General features: G+C 36.4%; 3 protein-coding genes across 3 annotated transcripts in view; 2 read left to right on the top strand and 1 right to left on the bottom strand.

The window, feature by feature from the left end:
* Nucleotides 1-1,137, top strand: part of LOC125206098 — a 2,118-nt gene extending 981 nt beyond the window's left edge. The window contains exons 2-3 of the mRNA XM_048105401.1: nt 199-551; nt 633-1,137. Coding sequence (XP_047961358.1) covers nt 199-551; nt 633-1,137 — 858 coding nt within the window. The remainder of the gene's footprint in view (nt 1-198; nt 552-632) is intronic.
* Nucleotides 1,138-7,344: 6,207 nt separating this feature from the next.
* On the top strand, nt 7,345-10,740 carry LOC125207944. The gene is made up of 3 exons (XM_048107465.1): nt 7,345-7,920; nt 8,227-8,327; nt 9,912-10,740. Exons 1-3 carry the CDS (start codon nt 7,478-7,480, stop codon nt 10,544-10,546), a joined length of 1,179 nt encoding a protein of 392 aa, XP_047963422.1. The 5' UTR covers nt 7,345-7,477; the 3' UTR covers nt 10,547-10,740.
* A 1,881-nt stretch (nt 10,741-12,621) lies between these two features.
* On the bottom strand, nt 12,622-14,064 carry LOC125206097. Its single transcript, XM_048105400.1, has 2 exons — nt 13,243-14,064; nt 12,622-13,161 (listed from the first exon to the last, which is right to left on the bottom strand). Exons 1-2 carry the CDS (start codon nt 14,062-14,064, stop codon nt 12,622-12,624), a joined length of 1,362 nt encoding a protein of 453 aa, XP_047961357.1.
* Nucleotides 14,065-17,056: the final 2,992 nt, after the last annotated feature.

The following is a 17,056-nucleotide window of genomic DNA, read 5'->3' as shown; positions in this document are numbered from 1 at the left end:
CCCTTATCTCTATACTTTTCTCTCCGTGATTTGCTTGCATTTAGTTGTTTACTGTTTTTAATATTTACTGTTTTCAAAAGTTTCCAAAAATTCTTGTTTCTCCAGATAGTAATTGAGTTCTAGTAGAAGATAGACCTACTCTGTATACTTGCAGGTACTAACCTTTTGCTATACTATACCTACTCTGTATACTTGCAGGTATTTATAGTGCAAATAAATAGTGCATTAGGCACAACAACGGATATGTTCGACGAGTACCTTCACGTCGGAGATACAACTGGCCGCGAATGTCTGAAGAAATTTTGTAAGTTAGTTGTGGAGGCTTTTGGCGACACATATTTGCGACGCCCGACTGCTGACGATTGCCAGAGCCTGATGCAGATGCACGAGACGGTGCACGGCTTCCCTAGGATGCTAGGGAGTATCGACTGTATGCACTGGCAGTGGAAGAACTGCCCGACGGCCTGGAAAGGCCAATTTACTAGCGGCTACAAGGGCAGCCACCCGAAGATGATCCTAGAAGCCGTCGCTGACCACCGCCTCTGGATCTGGCATGCCTACTTTGGTGTAGCCGGGTCGAACAACGACATCAACGTCCTCAACTCGTCCACTCTATTCGCCGATCAGTGCAGGGGTCGCGGTCCGGCCATTCAGTTCACTGCCAATGGCCGCACACATCATATGGGGTACTACTTGGCCGATGGCATATACCCTAGGTGGCCTGTTTTTTTGAAGACGATCAGCTGCCCAATTGGTCAGAGGAGAGTCTTGTTTGCGGCAAAGCAGGAGTCCGCGCAGAAGGATGTGAAGCGGGCTTTTGGGGTGCTCCAATCGCGGTGGTCAATCGTGAAAGGTCCGGCGCGTTTCTGGTACAAGGACGTCATCGCCGACGTCATGTATGCGTGCATCATCATGCATAACATGATAGTCGAACAAAAACGTGGCCATGTCACCGATTGGGTGGATGATGAAGCCGGATCTAGCTCCAGCACGACGACCTCGCCGGTCACTCGAGGATTACCGACTGGTTTCGGTGCGGTTCTACAGCGACAGGCCTTAATGCGCAACCAACAAGACCATACTCAGCTCATGACCGACATGGTTGAAGAAGTTTGGATCCGCAACCGCCGCCGTTGAGAAATTGTAGTTTTTTTGTTTCTTATTGTAATGTTTGAATTTTAATGAAATGAAGTTAGTTTTCCAAATTTTGAAGTATTTAAATATTCAAATAATAGAAAAATGCTTAGGACGTCGCTTAGGGCGGGCTATAGTCCACCCCACTGCAGGTGGAATAGGATGAGGATAAAAGGCTGACGTGGCGGTGCATAGGGCGTCGCTTAGGGCGTCCCATTGTGGATGCCCTAAGATTAAAAGACGAAGTATCTTGAATTATATCTTAAAATAGCAGCTAATTTGGAAATTAATAACGGAAGATCTAACCATTCAAATTTAATTTCTTTCAAACAAAAAGAAGTTGGATGAGCAGTTTACTATCCATTAAAATTTTAAAATAATCGGACAACGCTTAAACCTTCGATAATGTAGAAAAGTGACATTGTTACTATTGAAAACAACAGTTTTATTTGAAGTTTCGGAACGATCCTCGTCTTATATCTCGTTCTTTTTCCATAGGTTTGGGCTGAGATATTTTGAACTCTTATTTAATACTAGGGCCTTGTTATTATTTTTGTTGGGCTAATTTAAAGAAAAATTTAATGAGCTCTAAATTAAATCTTTGAACTTAAGTTATTTGATTAGTAGTTGGGCCTCCATTAATAAATTCTTAAACTTGGTTTAAATTAAAGTAGGATTTGGACTTAATAGATTTGAAGTTATTGGGTTACAATTCATTAATTCTTGGGTTAAGATTTAATTAGTTGTTGGGTTACAATTAATTAATTCTGGGGTGAAGATTAATTAATTGTTAAACTTGGATTAAATTAAAGTAGAAGATATAGCATAATTTGATTCGAATAAGTCCTCAGATTTATTGATTTAGTTAATCTCTTATTTAGTTATTGCCAAGAAATAAACCTTCCGATTGATTAAAGTGAGAAAGTAGACGCTTGAAAGAATGAGAAAATAAAATAGGATGCATAATTGCATATCCCTACATGATAGAATCATCCTCTTTTAGTTATTTCTTGAAGCAAATAGATTATTTATATTTTATTAGAGAAGATCTCTCAAAGAAATTCACTTTAGGTTGATTGATAATCTTTAGATTTTGGTTAACGTACGAGGTGAACTTTTGAAGCCTACATACTACTCCCTTCGTCTCACAAGAATATACACTCTTTTCTTTTTAGTCCGTCCCACAAGAACATGCACTTTCTAATTTTAAAAAGTCTTTTCTCTCTAATGAGGTGGAACATATTCTCCACTAACAATACTTTAGTTACTTTTCCGATCTACCTCTCTCTTACTTTACCAATTTTACATTAAAACCCGTGCCGAAACCAAAGTGCATATTCTTTGGGAACGGAAGGAGTAATATGGATTAAAATACAAAATATTTTCTAAATGATATTTTATAATATTGAACTCATATTCATTATTTATGCAAATGATGTTGTCTTGCCATAAATGTTTTATGTGATAATGCATATGGTTACACCTAAAATGATATGCCAAAAGTTATTAATTGATTTTGGGTTCCAGCAAAGGGAGAGTACTTACTCAGACTAGTGTACATATGGACTGTGTATTATTGAGAGGGTTGACCATTCCAGTGTCTGTGGAATGTAGCAACCTTCCCGGCACAAGATGTTTAGATATAGTGAATTACAGAAATAACTTAGATTGATCAGTCGAACTTTAGCTTACAAAGAATTTAGTATTTTACTTTTACGAAAAACTCATGTGTGCTACTGTGACAGTTTGACAATTTTTTCAAATGTATAGTTGTTTCTTTTGACAATGCATTCACTGAGTACCCCTTGTACTCAATCGTGCTTGTATTTCTAAATGTGCAGGTTGAGCCGTTACACCATCAACTATTACTATAAATCAAGCCCGAGTTAAATATCAAGAGAGTATAAAAATAAAGTTAACGGGTTTGATAAATCTGTTAAATCCGATCAAATTATATAAGATAAATTTAAAACTAAAAGAATCTAACAAAATTAAAAACTTGTTCAATAACCTATACATCGAAATAAAATGTGAAATTGCAAGAATTTGGAGATGCATTCTGCCTTAAAAGAACAAAAAGAAGGAACAAAAGGATTATTCCAATGTACATGCCATGTTACACTTGGCATATATAGCCAAACTTAGCCGTCCTAACTCTCACATGCGTTGCTTTAATATCGTTCCACTATCATTTTATATATACATGATTTCTAATTATTCTCTGAATCTTCACTATCTGCCGTGACGACTTAGTCCGCACAAGTTGACACCAGATACGTTCCTATTTTTCCTGTTGGAAAAAGACACGAGTATATATATAGTGCATGCAAGGCTACACTTACAAATTACAAGTTTATATCATTACCTTCGAATCTCAATGAAATTGATATACGTAGAACTGATAATTTTCGACATGACATGCATACACATGAAGTTAAGGTTCGGGTTGACCAAATAACAACCCGATGATTTTAGATTGGGTCGAGTTGGGTTCGGATCACCCATTAATTATTATTTTAATTAATTTAAAAAATATTATACCTTAATTTTTTAACTTAGATTTAAATCGTGATAAAATATTAATTATACTATATCATGTTTTTAATTCTGTAATTTTATAGTGACATGTTAGGATGAGTCGTTATTGTGACATGTCATGTTATCAAAACATTAATTATGAATAACAAACTTACTATATATGAGCTACTCGACTCACCTCGTGAGATTTGCAATAGGAAACGTTTGTAGGAGTACCCTTAAGGCATGATTAATAAATTGTGATAATTAGTCAAAAGTGCAAAGGAATAAGGATATTGAAAGATTGTCTGCTATGGGGAACATAGATTGGGATGAGTATACTGGTACGTGAAATGGGACAATCATAAGAGAATAACACAAAACCAACAAAACGATCACTACGAAAAAGTGCAGTTTACCTACAAACAGTAGTCCATCGTTGATTGGTTTCCGATGGATTTTCCCGTTGGTAAATTCTCCGAGGTCTCCGACAAACGTCGGTGCGTAATTCACCCAAATTTACCGTCAATTTATACCGATGGCCATAGTAGAATTGACGGACATTTCTTTTAGGTACATATTATTTTTCTTTACAACAATTAATTTAAAAATTGATAAAAGTTCTTAGCGAGTTCAACCATTCTTTTTCTCCATATAAATTAAAGTTTACACAACATAACTTTACAATTACTCGAAAGCTTGCTTTTCAGTGTGAATCTATAATTTAAATGTGAATAGATAGATAGATGTTTAAATACTTCTCCAAGAGCAACTTTAATGTAGTCTACAAACATATATTAACAAATGTGGTTTGCCAACAATTTATATAGAGGGATAAAATTAGCTAGAAATCTTTTCCTTTCACAATTTGTAAAAAGAAATCAATCTAGAGTCCTAGACCGTTGTATTTTTGAGTCCACTACTCTTCGAAAATGTTGAAATATACTCCCTCCATTCCATAGTAATGGAGGCAAAAATTTTCGGCACGGAAATTAAGAAAAAATGTGTTAGGTAAGTTAAGTAAAGAGAGAATAAAGTGGAAAATGAAAAAGGTAGAGAGATGGAGATAGAAAAAAGTAAGAGAGAGTAAAGTAGGTGTGGAAAAATGTGTTGACTTTTACTAAAAAGGGAAATGACTCTATTACTATGGAACGGACGGAAATAGAAAAACGTCTCTATTACTATGGAACGGAGGGAGTAATATTTTAAAACACAAGAACTAAATATATATAGTTTGCATAAAACTAATTAGTTATTCGACTTTATATTCCTACCTACATTTATATCGTAACCGATCATGTTCTAAATGATCAATACAATCAAAAAGTGCAAACAAGAAGTTCGTAAAGGCTCACAAGTCACAAGGGGGAATTAAAATGAGACTATTTTGCCTTCAATTATTTCGAACATTTTCCCTTCAATTATTAATATAGAGAAGAGAGAAGTAATTACTCCATATGAAATGAATGAATTGAGACCTCCCATAAATAGAAAATGACCAGCGCCCCACATCAATACCAATTAGCGGTCAGATTTCATCTTGAGAATTTTGAGTTAAATGAATTCTTTTTCAACTATTTGTCTTAGACTAAATCACTTGGTGCATAATTAAAGTACACTTAAACAAAACATTTTGGTCGGATTTTCACCGACTGCACTCATCCACAATTTATTTGATTAGGTAGTCTGATTAAGCTATAATTAAAATGTTATCATACTCCCTCCGTCCCATAATAAATATTACACTTTCCTTTTTAGTTTGTCCCACAAAAGATATTACATTCATTTTTTTGACAAAAAGCTTCCTCTCACATTATTATAAAAATACTATTTTCTCTCTCCACCTAATACAAAACATCATCACCTAAAATCTCGTGTTAATTTCCAAGTGTGTCATCTACTATGGGATAAATAGAATATAATATAGGGACAGATTAAAAGTGGACTAGAGTTTAACCATGCCCCGGAAATTCTACGCTATAATAGTCCTGCTATGTAAAACTCATAAACAATAGAAATCTAAGTTCTGCTGCATAAAACTGAAAATAATATTATTCCGTTATAAAACCAATTAGTGATAAAAAAGAGTGGTTCTTTAGATATATGAATTGGTTTAAGTTTTCTACTTACACCGATATAGAATATTATAGTTATTTTTGTTTCAATTCCCAACGATATCCTTCCCCAACTCTTTAAGTTGAATATTAGAGCATCCCCATTCGTGCTCTTATTTAAGAGCATGGAGGTGGGCCCGGATCAACTTTTACTCCTTGTCCTTAGCTAAGAGCACAACACCCACATCCGTGCTCTTAGCTAAGGACAAGCTCAAGGGTCCCACCATTCTATTATTCAATTTAAATACTTCAATTATTAAAAATATTTATACATTATAAAAATACATTAAAAAAATTACATAATTAAAATCCTAAAAAATAAAAATTACATAATTAAAATACCAAAAAATAAAAATACATAATTAAAATCCAAGAAAATAAAAAAATACATAATTAAAATCCTACAAATTAAAAATTACATAATGAAAGACTAAAATTACCCGCGTGGAAGACTAGTCCTCTATCCCCAATGTTCTCTTGAGAATGTGATTTTTTTTGTGTTGAAGTGGGGGTATTTATAGATGAAAATGTGAATTTTGGGAAAAAAAATTGAAAAAAAATTAAAAGTGGGTAGAAAACGGATATAATTTTTTAGAAAGTGGGAAAATATTTTTTTTTATTTAAAAACGTTTTTTTATAATTAATTCCGATTTTTTTTTAAAAAAATTGAATATGAGCCGTTGGCCAATCAGACAACGCCACGTAAGGGTGCTCAGCGGCACGGACGAACGGCTTGCAGCGGCGGACGAGCTCGTCCTTGCCGTTGGCACAGACGGACGTCGATTTTGCAACCGCTGCGGATACTCTTAGAAGTGCTAGATATTTTTATATGATTACCAACCCTCTAGCTATCCAACATACCTAAGTTGAGGGGTTATGTTTGACTTTAATTATTTTATCGGGTTGGTACAAACTTCTATCAAATTTAAAATCTGAATATATTGTTGGCTCGGTTATTTTAGTTTCAATCTAGACATGTTGCTAGGTCAGTTAAATTTAGTCCACGGTCAGCTACACGATCTGATACCATGTTAGAAATTTATAGGATTCCTAAAACAAATTGGTGGTAGGAGGAGTTGTTTATTAGACTTATATAGTGGTTTCAGTACTTTCTTTGCGTCGATGTCAGATATTATTATTACGTTACATTTTTTTCAGAATGTCAAAACTTAATTGAGTCATTCCTCCTTATGAAGAATTCTCTTTATTTAAAATTTTCTATTTTATTCTTTCTTATCTCTTCTACGTTAATCCTTCTTATCCTTTTTCTTCTACTTTATTCTCTATTTTATTTTCATTTTATTCTATTCAGCACAATTTCTTAATCTCCGTTAAAAAAAAAAACGGTTCGACTAAGTTGGAAACAAGGGAATAGTTTTTTTTTTTTTTCTTCATTTTCCAATCAATGAATGTGATCATTTGCATATCAATTAATAGAGATCATAATTCAGAAAGCAGGATTTGCATAGAATCTGACTTAATTAATATGGGTGTAAATTAACTAATGAGATTGAATTAATTATAATCCTGACAAGCTAACATTGACATATAAAATACCAAAAACACCCTCTCCCCATCTTCTTTACATATCTTGGATCCCTCACCCCATTAAAGAATCTTCTTCTCCCAAGTTGCAGAAGCAAGAGAGAGAGAAAAAGAGAGATTCTCCTCCTTCAGCAGCACTCCTCCTGAGATTCAAAGCACTCCTTTTCATGGCGCTGCTAACTTTCCTGCCAGAGAAATCCGAGGAGGTGATTAAACACCCTCCCAACTCCAAGTCCAAGCGCAAGAAAAGGAAGCAGCCGCCGCTGAAGCCGGCGGCCAAGGCTCCGTCTTCGTGGGATCAGTTCAAGAACTTGTTGACCTGCAAGCAAATCGTAGACTCCAAAATCCACGACCCTTCCAAGCACCACAATATCTACTCGTCCTGCTCCTCCATTTGCACATTCCGAGACACCAACACCAGAGTCGTCCACCGCGCCGATAACTCGCCGGACGGCAGCGCCGCCGCCCAGGAAACCAGGCTCCTCTCCAAGAAGAGCACCCACGGCTCCTCCTCCCGCTCGGCCGCCTCAGCCAGATCCGCCCCCCGCGGCATCCAGCTCAGGAAGCTCTCCGGGTGCTACGAGTGCCACGCCATTCTCGATCCCGCCAGGTAACTATTATCATAATATTAGGTCAGTTAAAGTTTCAGCTGATTTGATACAATTTACTCTTTATAATATAGTAATAGTTTTAGTACTCTCTATATTGTTCGTTCGTAACTTTATTAAAAGCATGTTAAATTTGAGGGGACCAGGTAACTTTTAGGTCAGTTAAACTTTCAGCCGATTTTATAGAAGTTCCAACTCAGTGTAAAATATAGCTATGAGACTCGTATAATAGTTTCAGTGCTCTCTTTACATCGATTCGTGATATTGTTTGTTTGCAAATTATTGAATTTTTTATCCTTGTGTTGAAGATATCCATTGCCAAGAACAACTATATGTGCTTGCTCAGAGTGCGGGGAGGTTTTCCCCAAACTAGAGAGTTTGGAACATCATCAAGCAGTGAGACATGCAGGTAAATAAAAACTTTTACTCCCTCCGTCCCACATAATTTTACACACTTTGACCCGGCACGGATTTTAAGAAATGTAATGGAAATTGAGTTGAAATAGTTGGTGAGATGTGGGTCCTACTTTTAAAGTATTAGTTTTATAATAAAATGTGAGTAGAAATAAGTTAGTGAAATATGAGGTCCACTACTAAAAATAGTAAAAGTGAAATGGATAAAATTATGTGGGACGACCCAAAATGGAATACTGGGTAAAATTATGTGGGACGGAGGGAGTATTTCATTTTTCTCTCATGTTAGATTAATTTTATTTGTCACTTAAATTTGCTGAATTTGGTAATATGTGAAAGTTTGATTTGTGACGACAATAATCATTGTAATTTTATTACATATTCTAGGACCATTAAAATCACCACTTGAGTATATACGGTGGAACAGATAGATTGACTATTGGGGCAGTTGATCTATCATTGCATATGGCCTACCTACTCCCTTATCCTATTTATTTTAATTATTCATTTATTATTGGTTTCGTTGGAAAGTCTCTGATATTTGACACCTTCAATAAGTACATACATAAAAATAGAATGTGGGTGTGCATGTTTACAAACAGAAAACATGGATTTGGTATTTTGGGTTAATTTGTATTATGTCGAACTTTTTTTCTTTTCAATAGAGGAAATTAAGGAATATGGACTTGTTAGTGCAAGCAAAAATCTTAAAAGATGTGAAACAGATTTAATTGCGTGCTTAATTTATAAATTCCATGCCTTTTATATTAGCGAAGCAGCACCACTTCATCATGCTATGGACCATCTGAAATTAATATTACAGCTTTCCATCCTCTAAATGAAAGTACCATTACTTGTTACGTGTCGCTCTGTAATTCGTCTGCATTAATTCATATGTAGTACCTCACCGACACCTACAATACATATTTGCTAACTGATTTATTTTATGGAAATTGGTCCGAAAAACTTTGAACTAACTTTTTGTAAAAATCAGATATTACTCGTAATTTTTAAAAGTGATTTTAGAAATTACTCTCTTAGTCTCGTTAAAGTATAAAATGTTTGCTTTATAACATAAGATTTTATGAGTTTGTTTTGTTTAGTTAATAATAAAGAAGGAAAAAGTAGAGATGATGATATTTATATTTTATGAAACGTTTCATTTATAATGAGACAATCCAAAAAGAAAATTATTTCATTTTTTAATAGGACAAAGAGAGTATAATTTTCTCAAATTGTGCAGATTTTCCATACTAAAGTTTCTAATATAAATTTTTTCTATGTGCAATATTGACACTGATTTTAGAGCATTCATATCACCATCAGTTTCATCTTCTTCTCAGATGGAATGTAGTTCTGACTTTTACACGTAGGTTTTTATCATTCCACATGGTAAAATTTATGATAGAACTTTAGTCAGAAAAATCCGCACAATTCGAACAATTAATTAATTTTAGGATCACTTTTAAAAGTTGTGAAAAATACCATATTTTTATGAAAATTCATGATTTTTATGACTAATTTCCCTAAATTTTTCTAGTGCATTCTATTTCTAATTTATGAGAGTGTTTGAATGTAGTATGTGAGCTAGGGGCAGAGGATTCGAGCCGAAACATAGTGGAAATAATATTCAAATCAAGCTGGCTTAAGAAAGACAACCCGATTTGCAAGATCGATCGCATCCTCAAAGTCCAAAACACGCAGCGCACCATCCAGCGCTTCGAGGACTACCGAGACGCCGTCAAGACACGCGCCACCGCCACCGCCACCAAGCGCAGCGCCCGTTGCGCCGCCGACGGCAACGAGCTCCTCCGCTTCTACTGCTCCACCCTCGCCTGCTCCCTCGGCGCCCGCGGCTCCTCCTCCCTCTGCGCCGCCATCCCGGCCTGCGGCGTCTGCACCGTCATCCGCCACGGCTTCCACGGCGCCAAGACCGCCGCTGGCATCCGCACCACCGCCAGCAGCGGCCGCGCCCACGACTCCCTCGCCGCCGCCGCCGCCGCCGGCCGCCGAGCCATGCTCGTCTGCCGCGTCATCGCCGGCCGGGTCAAGCGCGACCCCGGCGAGGACGACAGCGACGGGACCGTGGGGCCCGGGTCGTACGACTCGGTCGCCGGGAGCGCCGGAGTCTACTCGAATATGGAGGAGTTGCACGTGTTTAGCTCGAGGGCGATTTTACCTTGCTTTGTGGTGATCTACAAAGCGCTTGAGTGATCTTTTTAATTTGCAATTTTAAACCTTTCTTTTCTTAAAACCCTATATTGCTAAGTTACTTTACTTGTACCAATCGTGTATATATGTTGGAATTATGAGTATATACATGATTTGTATGAGTAATGTTGTCTCGTTAGATGCAACAGAGTTTGTAACACATGAATTGATTAAAGAAAGGCTTTTAATTAGTTGTATTTTGCAGTATACTTGTTGTAGCTTAAAATATGGAGTAGGTGGAATCAATCCATGTAACTAGTTGTGGGTTGGCTTGTAGACTGAAAACTGATCAATTTCTGTTTTGTATTTACAGTTTTCATTAGTATTATTGTTTTCAGTGCCATGTTTATTCACGTGTGCGTCTCTAAATACTTACGAAATACTCCCTCCGTCCACGATTAAATGTCCCGTTTTTCCATTTTCGTCCGTCCACGAATAAGAGTCCCGGTTCTCCTTACTATTTTTGGACATTATTCATACCCTCATTTTCTTACTCTATTTACACACATGCCATTACTTTTACATCTCCTCCCACCTTCTCACTCCATTCAATCATTTACCCTCTTCTATATTCTCTCTCTCGCTCTCTCACGCAGAACCCTAGTTCTCTAACCCGCCGCCGCCTCCTTCTCGCCGTCGAATACCTCCTCCTCCTCTCTTTGTCTAGATGGATCGCACGCCTCCGGAAACCCTAACCCCTCTCTCTATCCGAGAATCAATCGAAAACCCTAACCCCCCGTCGCCTCTTCCTCTGTGGTCTCCTCCTCCAGAGTGGATCTTTAACACCTCGGAGGGAACGATCTCGGCTCCTATTGCCACTCATACCGTCACAATCCCCACATACTCGTGGGAGAAGACTGATTCACAGGAGACCGTGGTTCTCGAAACCCCTGAGCTCGAATTGGATTCGTGGATGGAATCCCAGTCCTCGTTGCTCCCTGAAACTCCGGATCTCGAAGCCATTTCTGAGGGTTTCGAAGTTGAAGTACCTGAAACGCCGCTTCCAAATCGATGGAGGAAGAGGCGTATCTCGGAGGAGGAGTGGTTCAAGGAGTTTTTGGTCATGCTATTGCCTGGCATGGCCGATCTACTCTGAAATGTGAGTTTGTACTGACTTTGGTGTTTCTGTGATTTGGCCACCCCCTATTTAGGGTTTGGAGGCTGATTGAGTTTGGGGGTTTGTGGGTTTCCGAGGTGTTTGTTGTTTCTGTGATTTTGCCACCCTCAATTTAGGGTTTGGAGGTTTAATCACAGCCATATGATGAAATTTTTATGATAGGCTGTATTGTTTGCTTGTGGTGTTCGATTATTGTCCAATAAGCATGCCCTATGATGAAATATTGTCTGAGAGCCTGTGTTGTTCCATTATTGGTGCTTAAGTCTGCCCTATGATGAAATTTTTGTGATGATTTTCACTGATTTTGCGTGGCTTTTGTTGTTGTTGGTGGTTGGTTCTGTTGGTTGTGCTTAAGTTGTGTCAAGCCACCCCTTTGCAAGGTTTGGAGGCTTGATGTACTGCCCTATGATGAAATTTTTCTGAGGGAAAAGTGTTGCTTACTTCTATGTTCACTGATTTGGTGTGGAATCTGCTTATGGTGATCATATTGTGTTGGCTGATATTGTTGGTGGTTGATTCTGTTGGTTGTGCTTAAGTTGTGGCAAGCCACCCCTATGTAAGGTTTGGAGGCTTGATTTACTTCCCTATGATGAAATTTATCTGAAGAAAAGTGTTGCTTACTTCTATGTTCACTGATTTGGTGTGGAATCTGTTTATGATGATCATATTGTGTTGGCTCATATTGTTGGTGGTTGATTCTGTTGGTTGTGCTTAAGTTGTGTCAAGCCACCCCTTTGCAAGGTTTGGAGGCTTGATTTCCTGCCCTATGATGAAATTTTTCTGAGGGAAAAGTATTGTGGATTCTGTTAGTTGTGTCCCTGCCCTGCCTTACATTCAAAAGCTGAAATGTGCATTACATGATCTTTGCACTATTTATATACACCAAAAAAGCAAAAACATCAGACCACCTATTCCAAAAACCTTAGGGCCTGATCAAAAAACCAAAAACACAGCCCCAAACCTAGAAGCCAAATGCATCAGTTAGAGGCCCAATGTCATACCCTGAACCATCATTGTTCTCTGGCTGCCGTAGGTACTCCAGCACCTCTCTCACAAGATCTTCATCCACTTCTAACACATTGGGTAGTCCCCCTGTTCTTTCAAGCCTATCCTTGTTCATGTGTGGAACTTTGTAGCTGTTGTCCCCTCTGAATTGTAGGATCTGGGTGAGGCAAGCCTGCAAGGAGAGGAAAACTCTGTTGAGGGTCTGTGGTGTCAGCTCTTCATAAGCCTTGCATACATTTTCCACCAGTTCATCCACATTCCTGCATGGTTTCTGATGCTGCAGTGACTGTATAGCCCTAAAAAATCCTAGGTCTAATATGTTAGTGTCAGGTGAATTTGGTGGTTGACAAATCAGATGGATTTTAAATCCATCTGAGTTGGCAATAGCCTGAAATTCTGGATCTGTGGCAGTTATGTGCGGTGTAGCATTGTCTTGTTGTATGTATATCTCCTTACTTGCCCAATCAGGCCACTTGGCCTTAATTGCAGGTATGATCTGCCATGAAAAACACTTAATGAACTAAATGATGATCTATACTAAGTTGGTAAGATCTGATAGTATGAAAAAATTGCATACCTTGTGGATGATGCAGCCCCTCATCACTTCCTTATTCAGTGTTGTAATTGGCTTTGTTTCCAAGGTCCCTCTATCTCTATTCTTTGATTTCCTTTGAGCTGGAACAGCTTCAGTGAAGGGAAATATTCCCACTTTACCATCATATGTGGGCTGCCCCTCACTGTCAAACTGTGGCCTAGAAACAGCACACATGAACATCACCTTGGTGATGTACCTCTTTGACTTGCATGACCTATATGGCTCATCTTCATCCGGCAAGAGGTAATATCTGTCTGATGTCTTGGTCATATAGAACCATTTTTCATCAATATGGACTATATTGTGCATGCCATGAAAATGAACTTTTCCTTGAGTTATGGATGGCTGAAGTTGAGTAAGACACCATTTCAACCTAGCTAATTTATTAAGCTCAGTCAAGGCAGGTTTGATAGCATTTGTATGAGGCCTTAGTTTATCTTGCTTAATCCAGTTATGAATTGTGGTCTTGCTGACAGACAAATTACATGCCATGGTTCTAATTGAAGACCTTTGAAGTATTGATAGATTTCTGACCTTATCTTCATCAAGATTTAACTTATCTGCATGTTGATATCCTTTAAGCTTTCCTTCCATGATTGCAGGTTCCCCTTGCTGCATCTGATCTTTTGCTACCTTCCACAGCCTGTATACTGTCTTTCTGCTGATGCTAAACTCCCCTGCTGCCTCCATAACAGTACCTCTTCTGAGCACTCCTAAGTGGCTGTGCTTGAGGAGGAACTGCACCACCAAGTTCTTCATATTGCTGGTTAGGACCTGTGACTGCCTTGGCTGATCATCATCCATCCCAATGATGAAATTTTTCTGAGGGAAATGCTAATTTAAATGTAATGCCACTTTTTTGGGAGTTTTTTTAGTTTGGAGGTTGGTAGGAGTTGTGTTAAATGCACATTGTTAATGTATTTATAGGGAGTTTGAAAGTCCAAAATTTAGTTCAAATTTCCCTCTAAAATGTCTAAGAGGGAAATTGAAAATTTCAGATTCCCCCTTTGTATTTTGAAACAATTTTCGTAGGTTATGGAATGGAAAGCTTTGTTTATGAATTTTGTGTTATCATCTTTATTTATTGTTGAAAACTAGGAATAAATAAAGTTATGAATAATGAAAATTTTAAATGAAACTTAAACAAAAAACAGATTTTACACTTTAATTCAAAACTGCAATGCAATCAAGTGGGTCCCAAATTCCACTATCACACTCCATTTATTACACACTCAACCACTTTCTTAAAACCCGCGCCCTTTAGAAACGGGACATTTAATCGTGGACGGAGGGAGTAACTCATTTTCCTTTTTAGTTTGTCCTACCCAAGATTATTCATTAATAAAATTATAAATTCCTTTATCTTTACTTTATTCTCTCTTCTCAACACACAAAATAAAATTGCATAAAATCTCATACCGTCCAAGGAATGAGTCATCTTTCTTGAGACGGAACTACTCCATCCGTTTCACAAAAGATGTCACATTTTCCTTTTTAAATTGTCCCACAAAAGATGTCACATTTTCCTTTTTGAAAAAAGTTCTCTCTCACATAAATATAAAAATTATATTTTCTCTCTCCATTTAACACACAAAACAAAACCTCCTAAAATCCCGTGCCGTCCCACTAGTGTGACATCTTTTGTGGGACGGAGGGAGTAATTTGTTACTATATCCCGTACCCGTTAATTGTCCCATGCTCCCTCCGTCATTACAAGTGCATATTTGACATGAAATGGATTTTAAGAAATGTAGTAAAAAGTGGGTGGAAAAAGTTTGTAAAAGATACTCCCTCCCTCCGTTCACGGAAATTCGTCCCGGTTTGACCGGGCACGAATTTTAAGAAACGTAATGGAAAGTGAGTTGAAAAAGTTAGTGGATTGTGGGTCCTACTTTTATATATTAGTTTTATAATAAAATGTGAGTAGGAATGAGTTAGTAGAATATGGGGTCCACTACCAAAAATGGTAAAAGTGAAATGAGACAAATTTTGGGGGATGGACGGAAATGGAAAACTGGGACAAATTTTCGTGGACGGAGGGAGTATATTATTAGTTTTATAATTATGAGTAGGATAAAGTTAGTGGAATGCGAGGTCCATTAACAAAAATAGGAGTAAAAAGCAAACGAGATATTTATTGGTGGACGTACGAAAATGGCAAAATAAGACGTTTATTGGTAGACAGAAGGAGTATTTAACTGGTGCATGCTTTAAGAAATTGTATAATTTTATTAAAATAATGAATATAAAAAGTTAGTGAAATATGAATCATATTTTTATCTATATTTTAATTTTATTAATTTTACAGTAATTTTGAATGAAATAAGTTAATAAAATATGAGGTACATAATCCATTTACCAGAAATGATAAAAATGAAATGACACAATAAATGAGGATTAAGAAAATAGAAAATGAGACAATTAATGAAAACCAGAGAGATTATTACAAAATTTGGATATTCCCTATTTAATGTCCCATTTACAACTTTTATTAAATGGACTCACATTTAAGCAGTAATTCATTTTAATCACATTTTAACATAAATTTAAAGTAAATTACCAAATAAACAGCTAAAGATGATCAAATTATAGTTTGTTCCACACATTTTCAAAAACTAAATTATTAATCGCAAATTTTATAATTTTCACAATTATCTGATCATCCTTCAAAGATGATCACATTCTAGTTTGCTTAACACTTTTTAAAAAATAAATTATAAATTATAAAATTAGTAAATTTCACAATTATATCATCTATCCCCGTTTTAGAAAAATACAAGATGATGTGGCAACTTTAGGAAAAAAAATGAAACGTTGAGTAATGAGTACTACAACATATAGCAATTAACTACAGGTGAGACATTATTGAGTAAATGCCTCAAATGTAAAATCAATTCTTTCCCTTTAAAATAAAAATAAAAATGAAATATGTTATTTTCTTTTTTTATCCGTCCCATAGAAATAGTCTATATCCATTTATGACAATTTTCTTATTCTCTTTTACCTGATCACTCATGTGAAAACACCTGGGAGCAATTCAGTGAAATACCAAAAGCTACAAACACACAAAACTATATACACACGACTCACTACATAATCGAGAGGGTAGAGATGATATAATTGAGTATGAGATTGAGGATGTAGCTTGTAGTTGCCTGAACTTAATTGCGAATCATCGCCATCATTGAAGAATGAAGATTGACATAACTCATTACATGTTGAAATTATCCTAATTATTTATTGTTGTGGTCCTTAATTTATCGACAATTTGAATGCAGATTGGTGAGATAAATTTTCACATTTCAGGATGTGGAAAAGAAGATTCAACCAACCCATAACAAATATGTCGTCCCTTAATACTGCACGATGGTACTATTTTGTTACTTTTAAGTCAATTGAGAAGGTCAAATTAATCCTCGCTACGAGTTTGGATCATTATTTTAAAAATAAAATATCACCATTAATCCTCTTCTAGTCCATTTTAATTTGTACATAGTATATTTTTGTAAAATATTTCTTTATGTTTCAAATTTCTTTATGCGTTTTGATTATTTCAAGAGCATTATGCATTTTCTGAAACAAACCATTTTCTTGTAAAATATTTTAGTTATCTTCTAATACATTTATTTTCTTCTCTTCCAGTGTAATTTATTTTCTAACTTTCTATTTAAAACCTTACTTGCATTTTATGCATTTTGTTTTCAAAAAATTGCTTCTCTTGTAAATCATTATGCAAATTTTTAAAAATAAATAAATTCTATTCTCTTATAAAATATTTTAATTCTCTTCTAATGCA

Source organism: Salvia hispanica, chromosome 2, assembly GCF_023119035.1.
Source record: "Salvia hispanica cultivar TCC Black 2014 chromosome 2, UniMelb_Shisp_WGS_1.0, whole genome shotgun sequence".
Taxonomy (NCBI): Eukaryota; Viridiplantae; Streptophyta; class Magnoliopsida; order Lamiales; family Lamiaceae; genus Salvia; species Salvia hispanica.
The sequence above is the reverse complement of the archived record's forward strand: the minus strand, read 5'-3'. Positions and strand labels throughout refer to the sequence as shown.